Here is a 14333-nt window from a genome sequence, read left to right as displayed (position 1 = left end):
CTAAAACTTGGAAGTAAACAGCCTGAAGTCTTCCTCTGCTCTCCTCTCATTTTTCAGAAGGCTGTGGACAAAGTTCCCTCTTGTGCAGGCCCTCTTCCAGTTTAATTTCCCACAATACCCCAAAGTGATACTATGATAGGGGCATGGTGAGAAATTAAATGGCCACCTCCCACTGATGCCACCAGGTAAATGCTGGGAGCCAAATGGTTGGTGGGCCCTGCGGTCCCAGCAGCTCTCAAGTGCCAACCTTGTCCCTTTCCCCTACTCTCTCGTGACTTCAAAACTGGATTCTTTCCAAGAGGATGCTTGCTGCTGTTCTCATGCTGCTCAGCGCTGATGTCTATTCTTGTGTTCTGCAGAGACTAAGGATGACCTGGAGCAGCTCACAGCAGATATCAAGAAAATGGCTAACAGTGTCCGAAACAAACTTAAGAGTAAGTAACATGTCCCTCGGGCAGACTGGTCTTGGAAGTTCTGATTTATATTGCTCAGCTCTCATTTAGGGAATGCCTAAAGCAGGGGTGGGCAACCGAATCTGGCTCCCCAGGTCACCTTCTACTCATCAGCTGTTCAATACAGAGCAGATGAGAGGAGAAAGGGCTTTGTTGTGCAAAGTGTGCAGTTGCAACTCTGATCTCTGCAAAGACATCAAGCAGAAGAGAAAATGTCTCAGAAGAGACGTAGGCTTACGTTCCTTGAAAATATGCAAGAAGTCAGTCAAGAATTCTGCAATTGTGTGCATGCAGTTTTTGGAATGCAATTGCCTTTTGAAGTTTGAGGTCTTGAATTTCTGTAAGTTAGGGTCTTCAACCTAGCTGTGTTTTGATGTCATTTGCATTATTCCGTGGGGATTAATGACTTTTTTTGCCTTTTGAACAGTTAGGACAGAGAAATGTATTGGAGAGGGTTTTAGTTTTTTTTATAAACTTTGTTTTAAAAAAAAATCAGTGGAGAAAATGGAAGTTTAAGTAGAATGGGTGTGGGAGTCTGAGAGAGAGAGACATTTTGTGTGGGTCTGGCCTTGCCCACTTTGGAGTTTGCTCCACCCACTACTGGGAAAAGATTCCCATCCAGCATAAAGTGTAAGCAATATACAGTGGTACCACGGGTTAAGAACTTAATTCGTTCCGGAGGTCCGTTCTTAACCTGAAACTGTTCTTAACCTGAGGTACTACTTTCTCTAATGGGGCCTCCCGCCGTGCGATTTCTGTTCTCATCCTGAAGCAAAGTTCTTAACCTGAGGTACTATTTCTGGCTTAGCGGAGTCTGTAACCTCAAGCATCTATGACCTGAGGTACCACTGTACTAGCGTCTCTCTCTTCTGTAGCTGCAGGCTGAGCACCCTGGCCCAGTCTTCTTGTTGCCCCCCCCCCCCCCCGCATGTTCTTCTCTCATCACCAAAGTAATTAAATTATGCAGACTCTTAAGAAAAGGACTTGTTCCTACAAACTATGGCAATATGCTAGCACACACACTAATGTAGAAGGAGGGAGGGAGAATGGTCAGAGGCACCAGCTTCTCCAGAGGACCGGGGGCGGGGTGACATGATGTCGTACAACATCCTCTGAAAATGCCTCAGCCCCTAGTAGTTGGCACCTATGAGAGTGGTATAGGCGTTTGCCTAGGCAAAGGGACACCAGACTTCTTCACTGTGCAGGATAGAACCAGAGCATCTTTCCATCAACTCCTTTCCCTGCATTCACAGGTATGGAGAGGAATATTGAACAGGATGAGGTTCGATCCTCAGCTGACCTGCGGATACGGAAGTCCCAGGTAAGCAGAGCTCTGTGGCAATTCTATACCGTTGGATGCCTTTGCCTGCTGTTAGCCAGTGGTCAGAAAGGAAGGGAGAAAAACTTTCCTGAAAGCAACAAGAGGCTAACTGCTGCAGGGTGTGTGGAAAGTGGGGAATAATCTGGAACTCAAATCCTCTTGGGAGCCACATTCTCAGGCCTGCATCTGAATCCCAGTTGTGTAGGAACTAGCTGTGGTTCTTCCCAAGCCCAATTTAAAGTACTGGTTCTACCCAGTAAAGCCTTACACAACTCAGGGCCCTAATATCTCACGCACCACCTTTTCCCGTGCAAACTTACCTGGACCCTAAGATCAGCATCCGAGGCCCTTCTCTCCATTTCGCCCCAAGAGACATTTTCATATATTTGGTGCCAGGCAAAGATGTTTTTATTCTAGCAGGCAGTTGGACTCTAATAATATTGTGCTTTGGAGATATTTTGTTTCTTTCTGTGTTTATCCAGGAGCAAGTGAGGCTAATTTTGTATTTCAGGGAGGATTTTTTTTATTAACATTATTAGCTGTTGTTATTGCTTTTAAATGATGTATTTATGAGCCATGAAATATTGTTGTAAGTCATTTCAGCACTGTTTTTATAATGAAGCAATAACTAAATTAATAATGATGGAAGTTTTTTTCCACATGCTCAGAGGGACTGCTTGCTTTTCATGGTGGAACAAAACTGGTTCCAAGTTGAACCCTCTAGCTCAAATTAGGCCCTGATAGCTAGCTTTAAAAAAGGATAGAGTGAGAAAGAAGCTGATGGTTTCTGATCCATAACTTGGAAGGGTGAGGAATGAAATCTGCATCTTTTGCAGTTCGTTTCACACAAGCTGCTTAACTGTAATTTTTAAATATTTAAAATGCTTTTGCCTATGCAAATGATTTTCAGTTTCTTAAACACACACACATTTAAAAACTTGAGGGTATTAAGTCTCTTTTTAATGCAGACTCAAACACTTATGGGTTTTCCAAAAAAACAAAAATCTTTCAGTTTCCAGCTTCCAAAAAATAATGCCAGTAGATAATTGGCAGATCAGCCAGGGTCCCTTGAGTTATCACTTCTTCCTGTCTCCAGCATTCAGTCCTTTCCCGAAAATTTGTGGATGTGATGACGAAGTACAACGAAGCACAGGTCGACTTCCGGGAACGGAGCAAAGGAAGGATTCAGCGACAGCTTGAGATCAGTATGTATGCTTTATGCCTTGGCCCTTACCTTTGGGTAGAGCATGATCCTGAATGCTAGAGCTGGGTTCTTCTGCCTAGAAGCATTTGCACCCCTTCCTGCCCTGGTAGTATTTGTAGCTCCCAAGGAAGTGTTTGTTCCTGTTGCAGTACCTGAAGCTCTTGTTCTCTCCCTGTTTCTTTCCCTGGGATGCAGCTGGGAAGAATACAACAGACGAGGAGCTGGAGGAAATGTTAGAGAGTGGGAATCCATCAATATTCACATCTGGGGTGAGTGTGTGTGAAGGTGACTGCTAGGCTGCTTAAGGTTGAGAAGGGGAGAAGAATGCAAAAGAATTTCTGTGGATTGTAGGAGCACCAAGTCTTGTTGGTTGGAGTTGCAAGATGGCTGAGTTTGGGCATGTTGTGAAATGGAAGAGTATGTCCAGTGAGAAGAGCTGGGATAGATTGAAGGGGAGCAAATGAAAACCGCAGTGCAGAACTTTTGGAAGCAATGTTCTGCAGAGCATGGTCACTATGGTACATTTGCAAATGACAAATCTTGGACCTTTCCTAGATTATGGATTCCCAGATCTCAAAGCAAGCATTGAGTGAGATTGAGGGACGGCATAAGGACATTTTGCGGCTTGAAAGCAGCATCAAGGAGCTTCACGACATGTTTGTGGACATTGCCATGCTAGTGGAAAATCAGGTAACTGAGCTATGGGGCAGGGGGTGGAGAGAGAAATGGATCACCAAATGGAGACCTTGATAAAAAGCAAAGGTGGCAATGAAAAGCAGAGCGGCCAGAGCTGGTTATCTGTTTAACCATGGGAAATGAGGTTGACAACCTGTAAAGGCAGCTTCCTGAGGGGCATCAAGTTGCCCAATGAGTAAAAGGAAAATTGGACTAGATGGACCTTTGGTCTGATCCTACAGCATGCTGCTTTTGTCCATATAGTCAGACAGAGTGCAGATGTTTGTGGCATGGGAAACAAGAGAAAATCGGGGTTGAGCAGAGAGATGGGGTTGCAGAGGGGATGCTAGAGGGAAGAGAAATAAGTTAACAGGGAGCATTTGCAAAAATGCTTTCCAACCAGTTAATGTAACAGCGCTTCTGACTTAACAAGCATGCACCCCAGAATAATTTGAAGCCCTTGTCTAGGGGCTGACAGAGTAATGTCTGCATGTGGCTGACTGAACCTAAATAATGGTAGGCTAGGGTAGCCTGATGAAGTCCATTATTAAGGTAATTTGAATACTAGTTGAGAGTAACTTCATTTGCTAATAGTTTCCTGTCTGACTAGTCTGGAGCGTGGCTTGCTACCCTGTTACATTCCTGGGGATAGAGCCCTGTCTCCTGGACTAAAGAGGCTGTGTCACCATCTTCTCAACTAGTCACTATTCCACTATGCTATCCAAAAACTAAAGAAGGTGGTTTCACAACTGTGCTTATTAACCCCTATCCGTTACGAGGCAGAAATAGTCTGCTTAGAGATTAGCATGGAAGCCTGAATACTACTAAGGCCCCATTTCTTGTTTTCTGCTCACAATGCAATGCGGAGGAAATGACGGTCAGGTCAAACTAAGGTGAGTGTTTTGTTTTCAGAATTTAAAAAGTGTTTGGGTGGGAGGAAGGAGGGAATATGGGCGAGTTGATGGTCGATGGATACCATATCCCTGGAAGAGTCATTCATTCAGAGGGAGGGTAACAGCTGTGAGGCAAACTCCTGGCTTGCATGAGGAGAGGGCAAGCATTCAGGAGAGGAGAGGAATTACATGGCAGGAAATCCATGTTGCGGGGAGAAAATAAGCTGAAGATTTCATAGAATTAGGTGGGAGAAACTGGGGATATTAGCCATGGCAGTAGGCATTTTGCAGCATGATAACATTATTTCTCTTTGCTTTTCTACCCCCTTCCCTTAAACTTTCCCACAGGGAGAAATTGTAGATAACATAGAACTCAATCTGAGGCACACCTTAGATCACGTAGAGAAAGCTCGCGAGGAGACCAAAAAGGCCCTGAAATATAAGAGTAAGGCACGCAAGGTGAGCCTCTCCCGTGGACTACCAGATCTGTGCTGCCGGACGCCTTGCTGGCTGACACTTTCTGTTTCTGCCTCTCTGTTTCGCTTTCGGCTTTCTTCTTCCTCTGCAAGGGAGGCATGATTGACCGCATAGAGAACAACATGGACCAATCAGTAGGCTTTGTGGAACGGGCTGTGGCTGACACCAAAAAGGCCGTAAAGTATCAGAGCGAAGCGCGAAGGGTGAGGAAGAAGTGAATGTAGTCCACCCCTCCCTTCCCTCCTTGTAGACCAATGCCCTTTTCATTCAGGGGGCATGCCACTCATGCAAAAGTCAAAGGTTTCCACACACACACACACACACACACACACCCCTCTCCATCTCCCACCCAGGCAAGCGAGATGAATTATTGCTGTCCAAGGACTCTTTCCAGCCAGAGGACAAAAGCACTCAGAAGGGCCTGGAGGAGAGGGGCGTGGCCTGGGAAGAAAGGGTGTGGCCAGGGAAGGGGCATGACCTGCTGGAGAGAATCCCAAGGGTCACATACGAGTCTTTAAGGGGTCTGAGGTTCCCACCCTTGTTTTTAGATTATTGCCCATACGCCCTTTGAGTTCTACTTCTGAACTCATATCCTGCAACCAGAGCACCTCTTGCCCTTCTCTTCCTCATCTACCAAAACCCCTGTTCAGTCTTGTTAGATGAAGACCCATTTCCCCACCCCATATCCTGTCTACTTGCAGTTCCTCCACCTTCCCTGCAGCCTGTTCAAAAATCCATCCTGCTATGCAATGAACTATATGATATGAACAGCTAGCAATGTTTTGTTAAGCATTGTTTTGCTTTCCCTGTAGTGACTAGACTATATCCCACCTCCAGAATAAGGAAGGTCTCTTCTTTCACAGCTCCTAAACTCTCTCAACAGGGTCTCAAGAACTTGAGGACTGAACTTTCTTTAGTTTGCTTGTCATCAACTCTGCAGTCTTCTGCTTTGGGCTGTCCTTCCATTCTCTTATCGCTTTTCTGTGCTACATTCTGTGCATGCTTACCTGGAATAAATCCTACAGAATTCTTTGGGACTTGACATCTGAATAAATGCATAGAACTGGATTCTTAAGTCTAATTTAAGGGTTTTGTGCCGAACTTTAAAAAAGAACAAGGACTTCTGTCCTTGCTTTACAAAGAGCAGAATTCTTGGATGCTTGATCTTTCTTACTTTATTTTTAATGTTTGAGGCATGGTCAAATTTGGCATAATATTTGCCACATGCCTAATATTAGCCCTCACATGCAGGATTTTTTTTATTTTTTTTTTGAGGGGGGAGCTGTGTCAAGACCATGGCATGAGTGTGTGTATTTTTAAAGTATTTGCCCCCAATGCCGTTCTGATTGGAATCGAGGGTCATGCCTCGTATTTGCAATAGGAAGAAAGTCCCCCTTGGGGACAATGTGTGCTTTCCATCCATTGTGAATGGGGGTGGTGTCAAATCAGGACTGCATCAGAGCAAAGGATTAGAGCCTTCCTCTAGCCATGCCATGGTCCTGGTCCAGCTCAGCCCCCCTGCCCTGCCCCATTATTGCCACAACCCATTTTAAGTCAAAGTCATTGGACGCAAACTTATTTAAACAGAGTACCTAATGAGGTATTCACACATGCACATTTATCACTCCATAAGGTATTGCTTGATGACTTGCACCTGCATGTGTGAATCGCTTCCACTTGAGTACTGTCTGGCAGTACAAATGCTTGGTTGTGTTTTGTGCCTTTGACTGGTTCACACTTACAAGCCATCACTTGCTGTAGCATTCCTTTGAGTGATGACTATGCAAGTGTCCATTTGTCTTAAATGGTATCAATCTAAGTTCTTTAGCTTAACCCGAAGCTTCCTTCTAGGTGTGTGCACAGCATTTCCCCCGTTGTTATCATGTAATTACTTTTAATGACTTAATCTACCTTTTCTTTTACCCTTCTAGAAAACAATAATTATCATTGTGATAGTGATTTCCTTGCTGGGAATTTTAGCTCTCATTATTGGACTTTCAGTAGGGCTCAAAACATGAAGGGCTGCTGGCTCTGAACTGTAAGTAGCTTGTGGAAGCAGAAGGATTACTTCAACCTCTCTTGCCATCTCCTCTGCTGCTTGGCTTTCGGATGGGCTTCTGAATCTCTCCTCCTCTCTCTGTGTGAATATTCTTCCTACAAAGTGCAGGGTAGGTTAGAGGGCAGCTAGAGCTCTGTATTAAGCCTCTCGACCTTTGTGACCTGGGGGTGCAAGGAGTGATTCTACAGAAATTGGGCTGTGCTGTAAAAATCTATTCCATCTTTTTTGGTTGAGCACATAGGGTATAAGGGAAGGACATAGATAAAGTGTCAGGGTATTGGTGATTTGGGGCTCATGAGAAGTGATAGGATCATATAGAATAACTTGACTTGAACAATAGGGAAGCTTTTGCCAGGCTTAGTTTTATTCCTGTGTTTTCAGTATATAAAGCTGATATAGACAATCAGCAACCACAAGGACTATCAACATTATATAATAAACTAGGATTCTAAAGGTGTCACCAGATTCTAGAATTTTGAGGCATAATAGTAGTAATGGAGCTTCATGTAGTTCTCTGGTTTCACAGCAGGTATGTTTATTTGGGTCTCTGTTTTCTGTGCTGTAAATTTCACCAGTACATTTGAGCTCATTTCTTGAGTGTGCGGTTCTCAACTCCTAGCGTTTGGGATGTGGTGGGAGTGTCTGATCAGCCTGAGAGAGGCTGAGGTCTGCTAGATGCACAAGGTATGGTTTCTGAAGTTTCTTACCCCTTCAGAGAAGTGACAGCTCTGCGGCTGAAGCAATTATCTTCCCCACAGCTGATGGTTTCCGTGTTAGCTCTTCTTCCTCAAATGAGGATCACTAGAACATGCACCTGCCATTCTGTGCAACACAAAATGTGCCCATTCTGTGTTGGCCAAGGAGTTGCCTGGTCCTCTTAACATCATTTCTCAGATCTGATGGTGTTTCAAAGCTGTATTGTACAGTTGGGGATGCATAAGTGCAACATCTGAGGGTATCCTTAGTTGATCTGTGAGACTTTCCATTGACCCCAAAGTTCCCAGACAGCAGCTCAAGGACAGCTGTTTCTCCCACAGCCCCCATATATGTGTGTGTTTTGCTCCTGCTCCCTGCTCTGGTCCTCACTCAGATTGTGAACCTTTGCTGTTCCTCAAACTCCATGGTTTTCTTTCCACCCTCTTAATCTTTTATGTACAGATTATGGCAGCTGAGCTCACAGGCCAATAGGTAGAGGGTTATTGAGAGAGACACTTCTATTTCCCCTAAGAACTCTAGAGAGCTGGTGGGGGTGGGGGGTATATTTATTTCCTTTCCCGATGATTCTGTAGAGGAGGGATGGAGAACCTGTGATCTTCCAAGTGTTGAACTCAGTGCCCATCAGCTCCAACCTGCAGAGCCACTGGGGATGATGGGAATTATACATCAGTTGAAGGGCCACAGGTTCCCCACTCCTGCTATTAGAGGTTTGATGAACCCCTCTGGCGATAGTGAGTTGGTTGTTCATCCCTACATGAGAATAACTTTCCCTCCCATTTTGTTCCTTTCCTTTCCTCCAGACACTCCCAAGCTCTTCCTGGTTTGATAGCAAGACTCCCCCTCCTGATCCTCACCACCATGATGTGACCTCCCCCTGCCTACCCCTCCTGCCTTTGGCCTCTTGGATTTAGAATGAATGGCTTCCTGCAGGATGAGTTCACTTGCACCAGTGCTTCCTGTGAGAGCTACATTCTGTTCCAGTTCCCTCCTCGGATAAAGCTCTGCAGCCAGAAGAGTCTGATGTACCTTGCTGAATCCAGGATGTACAGCAATCTCACGGCACTCCAGAGAGAACCTCCCAACATATCTACTCCTTACCCTTCCTTCCCTTCCTTCCCACAACACCTGCTGCCTCCAGGTCAAGCATTTCCTATGTTTAATCCCCCATCCTTCAAGAATATTCTCTAGTACAGTGGAATGAACCTTGAACGGAATTTTGGACACACCTTTGCCTACCTCAGTGCCTTCATTCTTTTCAGCTGTGACTTTTTCTTTTCTTTTAGCAATGGAGATGTCTTTACTAGAGATGTCAGACATTACATTGCTAGTCAAAATTGCCCAGGTTAAGGGCCAAGACTTGAACTGGATCCGCTACGTAACTGCTGACCACCATCCCATTGTATACTGAGGCTAGCATTCTGCTTTTTTTCAAGTTTAGAGCAGATTTTGCGACTCATAAATATTTTGCAGGACACAAATCTTAGCCTATTGTATGTCACAGTATATCTTGCCCTGCTATCCCCAAAGAGAGCTTGACTTCTTAATAGTGGCACAGTTTGCAGTCAATCAAGGCAATCTTGGAAGAGGGATAGCAGGTTAGGACCACAGGCATAAATGCAGCCATCAAGGCATGAAAACAGCTGGGTAATCGAGCCAGTTTCCTTAAATTAGGCTGTGACAACTGCATGCTACATAGGTGGGATATAGCCGCTAGTACTCAGGCCCTCCAAATCTGAGCTGCTTGTGTACTAATTTCTTGGCTCAAAGTAGCCAGCATTGCAGTAGAGGTGTGATGTTTTGGGTACTTAGAACTGGTCTGTGTTTGAACAGAAAGATGTCCTCAGATGCCTATGGAGGAAAGCACTCCTTGGGAATATGTGTGGTCTACAAAACGGGTATAGCCAACCTTATTTGTTTGGAATGCATTCAGATTTCTGAAAGGAGTAGAATGCAATTCCTTCCTGCTTTAAAATATTTGTTTTTCTTGGGCGAGTGTGCCTGTGTGCTGAAGGCATGGTTGTGTGTACCCTCCCTCCCCCAGTCCTGTGTGTGCACGTTTGTCTGATGACATACTAATTGGGAAGAAATGAAAGGCTTTGTTTGCTTGGAAGTGTTTTTCTACTGAGGGTTTCTACCTTGTTTGAATGGTCACATTGCCTCCATTAAATTGCTGTTCATCACTCAGCCAGTTTGGTTTGCACAGCCGGGAAAAGCTAGTGTGGAGAAAGGCAGTGAGTTGGTTCATAAGACATACAGATAAGTCATGTGTTTTCATGATACTATAACTTCTGCCAGGGAAGACTTTACTCTCCCATTTAAAAGACCTCAAGCTTGTTAAAAGAGTATATTTATGTGTTTTTTTCTCAAGGGTGGTCCTAGCAGTTGTTACGCTTTTGTGGTTTTTTTTAAAGTAAAATGCCCCTCAAGTCTTGCTGCTTCCAAACATGAGTTTTAGGGTTTTTGTCTGAGAAACCCTTTGCTATTATTTTTCCTATTCAAGTTATTCAGCTGCCTCACTGCTTCATTTTCAGTCATATCTGTGTCCTCCTCCTGCGGGTGTCACTCGCAGAAGCAAAGGGATGTGACTGTGAATTAGGCACAGAGAAATTAATTTGGCTAGGAAAGCATCGTGATCTAGCTTGGCAAAAATGCGCAGAAGGCTGATTCAGGCTAGCCATGGTATGGGATCAAGTCTCAGGCCCTTCTCTGAGAAGCAAGCGCCTATGCTTCAGTTCCTTTCACCTTCAGCACCAATAAGTTCACTGCACGGAAGCCCTACCTCACAGACTAAATGAACCACATTCCCTTTTTCAAAGGTGAGGAATTGTCCTGGAACTAAGGGTTGGTAGAGAGACATTAATACAGCAAGAAAGCTTTAGGTCCTGGCAGTTACGTTTCTGTTGAAATTTAAGGGGCAGGTGCACACACAAGTGTTCTATATTTATACGAATTCTTCACCGGAAAGCCTGCTGTAGCTGTTATCTCCCATGGGAGAGAAAGCCCCTTTGACTGGAATTGAGGATTTGCTTCCTGGGGGAGATGACCATCTCCTGGACACTAGGAAAATCTGGCCGGTTACCCGTTGTTCCACCATTCAATTCCACCCAGTATCTAGCCTCTCTAGTGTTGATGTTGCAGTAACCATACAAACACTTGCCTGCCAACTGGCAGTGACCTCTTTGAGTGCACAGATGGAGCGAAAGAGGAAAGTCTTTCTAGAGATGTCCTTTCCTTTAGGCCTTGATGTCTGTACATTGTTAAGTGGTGCTTAAAAAGTTGGTGGACTGATCACCCGTGAGAGCCATCTGCAAAGCGGGGAAGACTGAATTTCAAAATACTGTGCTGCCTATGGACAGCAGAGATGATAGGAGTTTGGTTTTGTCAATGCTTTTTTTAATGAGCATTTTTTTGTTTTTAATAAATGAGTTTGATGTTCAAATAATCTGTAAACTCTGTGCTTGTGTATTGAACTTCTGGACAGGGTATAGCCATACAAGCCATTATTATTGTGTTGAGGGGTGGTGTGTACTTTCTTGGTCTTGTATGGCTTTTGCCCATATCCAAATATGCTTCAGCAACACACCTTGCAGTGTGCGGGTCTCGGGGAAGAAGGTTTGCTATTCTTAACACAGAAGAATTGAGGAACTACCTCTTAAATACACCTGGAACATAAAGTGGCTGGATTCCACCACCGCTCCCCATTGTCATTATGCCAGATCTTTCAGGTAAGATGATTCTGTCCTGTCAACCTTCCCCAATCCTTGGTCCCCAAATGTTGTGGTCTATGACTCCCATTATCTCTGACCAATTGGCCCTATTAGCTAGGGATGATGGGGGCTATAGTCCAATGACATCTGGGAACCCAAGGATGAGGGAGGCTGCCATTAAGAGTGTCAGTACCCATATGCTTTCCATCTAAACAACTAAAGGGTTGTACAGGCCCCCAAAATGGAATGGAGTGCTTCTGTATTATGTAAAAATACGGTTGGTATATAAAAAAAGATAATGGAACAGTCTCAGTGCTATCTGCATCTGTGAAAGAACAGCCCTGTCCACTATACCCTCCTTAACTCTGGTGTGTTTATGTCCCTAGTTTCCCGTCTTCCTTAATTCTATCCTCCGCTTATTACCCACAAAACACAAGCCCTCTCCTCTGTCCCCTTGTTCCTGCTACCATCCCCCTACCAGTGAGATGTCTGGGTATATTGCTATTCATGTTTCCTCTTGCTGAGCAGAAGAAGATCATGATCATGATATGCTGCATCATTCTTGCCATCATCCTGGCCTCTACTGTCGGCAGCTTCTTTACCTGAGCGCCCATATCCTGTCCCTCACCACTTGTCTAAGGTGAGTTGCATGCAGAAGCTTGTTCCAGAGGTTTGTTTAATCAAGGTAAATTTTTATGGACATTGCAGTCTACTCTAATTTCCCAAACTGCTTTATAATTCTACCCATTGCTATGGTGCAGAATACCTTAGCAGAAAATAGCCCCCTCCAAAAAAAACACAAAAAAACTTGAGCCCTCAACCTGGAGAGAAGTCTGTGCAGTCCAGCTGGGTGAGTAGAGTAGAATATCAGAATTCACAAATGCATATGTACTGAAAGGCTCTAAATCGGAGCGTTCGGAGCATCCTGCTTATGAAAGGAGGGCGATAACTTCCTGTGCATTTCCAGAGTAGTATGATCTCATAATTTTTGCTGGTTGTTACGCTACAATACTGCTTGTCATCTGTTTCCTTTTACCTTCAACTCTCTCAGCTCCTTGCTGTTTCCTTTCTTCCAGGATGGATTTGCAAGATGGCTTCCCCACTCCACACACGCTTCCCCGGTCCTACAATTTCCAGTGCTTCCTCTCTTTATGGAGATGTCACAGCCAACCACTTACCCTTCAAAATCTTTTGCTGGATTTCAGGAGATTAAAGAAAGGGCAGGAGGAGCTAGAGCAGGACCCAAGCGTTAGTACACCAGCATAAAGCCAAGTAAGACAGCGAGGGGGAGCAGAGCGAGCACAGGGGCCTTCTGGCTACAACCAAGCCTGTTGGTTGCTCTTGGTACTTAACCAGCTCTATAATTGGAAGTTTACTCCCCCTTATACTTGCTGCTCCTGCCTAGATTTCTCCAGCGAAACCAAGTACTTTTGTTATTTTACTCACGTATGAATCTCCTCTTACATGCATCTCAAGGTGATTTATATACCATTGAAAACATACTAGGGGAAAACCCCTAACGGCTCATGTTATTTATGGAAGAAAATCCAAAGGTTTACCTCCTTTTATGACAATCCACAGTAGGCAAGCAGGTGCCTGTGGGTTTTCAGACCTGTGATTTTTTGTTTGTTTGCTTTCTTCTGCTTATGCTTTGTTGAAAGGGATACAACTTCTTACAGTAGCCTCCAAAGGTGTGTGACTGAACATCTGGATGATGGCATGGACTGAGCCAGATTGTTTCCTCGCCTGCTGAATAATGTTGCTTATGCAGACTCCTGCCATCCTTATGGTCCTAGTCCCAGTCCGTTTATTCTGTTGTATGAATGGGAATTCTTGAGGAGCAATCTGCAAACGCCCCTAGGGAAGCCACACACCCCTTGTAAATCATTGTGTTCTGTCCGATTTGACACTGGTTGTATTAACATGTATACTTGTATATAGAACTATCCCACAATTTCTCACGTACTTGAAGAAAGGTTGTCATTTATTTAAACAACTTAAGCTGTATTTACTCAACTATATGTTGTTTCCTCCCTTCCGTCACCTCTCTGGTAGGGGGCATGTAGCTGGAACACTTTTAATTCCTTTAATCCTGGCCAACGGTGTAGCTCCTTCTCCAGCTGGGGCAACTCCTCAGGTTGTCCCCCCCCCCCCTTTAAATGATAAACCAGTCACTAGGAAAAAGGGAGATATATGCAACTGCCTGACGACCCATCCTTTGAATTATAAAAATTAGAAGTCCCGTGCGCAAGAGGGGCCACTGGATGCTTTGGACTTGGAGGGAAAATGCTTATTCAGTTTCCCATAACTGTGACTTAATGAAAGCTACTCTCTTACTGTTCAAAAGGCGTGGATGTTCAGAAATCCTCTGGAATAAAGAGTTTTGTTTGATCTGCTGTTATGTGTCAAAGACTAAATGAACTAAAACTACAAAACCAACCTATTTTCCTAGTACAGGGAAGGGGACTGGGTGGTTCTCCAGATGCTGCTGGCCTGTAACTCCCATCATCCCTGAGCACTGCCCATGCTGGCTGGGGCTGATGGGAGTTGGTGTCCAAACAATATCCGGAGGGGAGGGGCTCCTCACCCTAATCTACTGCAAGGACTCCCAAGAGTTGACAGCTAAGAAGTCTGAGGGCTTTTGACTGGTTCACTTCAAAAGTACAGAAGCAGCTCTTTTTTGGACCCCTAAACTCTTACTACTACTCCATTTAGACTTACAAGAATAGGCACAGGCCCAAGCTATTACCCTACACAGCTGATCAAGCTGCACTGGCAACATGCCAGAATTCAGCACCAACGTATATAAAAATTAAGCCACCTCAGGA

At 44.6% G+C, this 14333-nt stretch overlaps 1 protein-coding gene across 6 annotated transcripts in view; it reads left to right on the top strand.

Annotated features, from left to right (window-relative positions):
- Positions 1-13901, top strand: part of STX3 (syntaxin 3) — a 42851-nt gene extending 28950 nt beyond the window's left edge. For 2 of the 6 annotated variants that reach the window (XM_028737960.2, XM_028737947.2), the window contains 7 exons: positions 360-434; positions 1706-1773; positions 2870-2978; positions 3173-3246; positions 3533-3667; positions 4894-5004; positions 8599-13901. In XM_028737960.2, the coding sequence (XP_028593793.2) occupies positions 360-434; positions 1706-1773; positions 2870-2978; positions 3173-3246; positions 3533-3667; positions 4894-5004; positions 8599-8709 (683 nt within the window). In that variant the 3' untranslated portion in view covers positions 8710-13901. Of the gene's footprint in view, positions 1-359; positions 435-1705; positions 1774-2869; positions 2979-3172; positions 3247-3532; positions 3668-4893; positions 5005-6953; positions 7061-8598 lie in introns of all 6 variants that reach the window. The other 4 variants (XR_013393877.1, XR_003707724.2, XM_028737984.2 and 1 more) reach the window with 4 other exon arrangements.
- Positions 13902-14333: the final 432 nt, after the last annotated feature.

The sequence above is a fragment of the Podarcis muralis genome, chromosome 1 (assembly GCF_964188315.1).
Source record: "Podarcis muralis chromosome 1, rPodMur119.hap1.1, whole genome shotgun sequence".
NCBI classification, from domain to species: domain Eukaryota; kingdom Metazoa; phylum Chordata; class Lepidosauria; order Squamata; family Lacertidae; genus Podarcis; species Podarcis muralis.
Note: the sequence above shows the minus strand (reverse complement) of the source record. Positions and strands in the feature narration are given on the sequence as shown.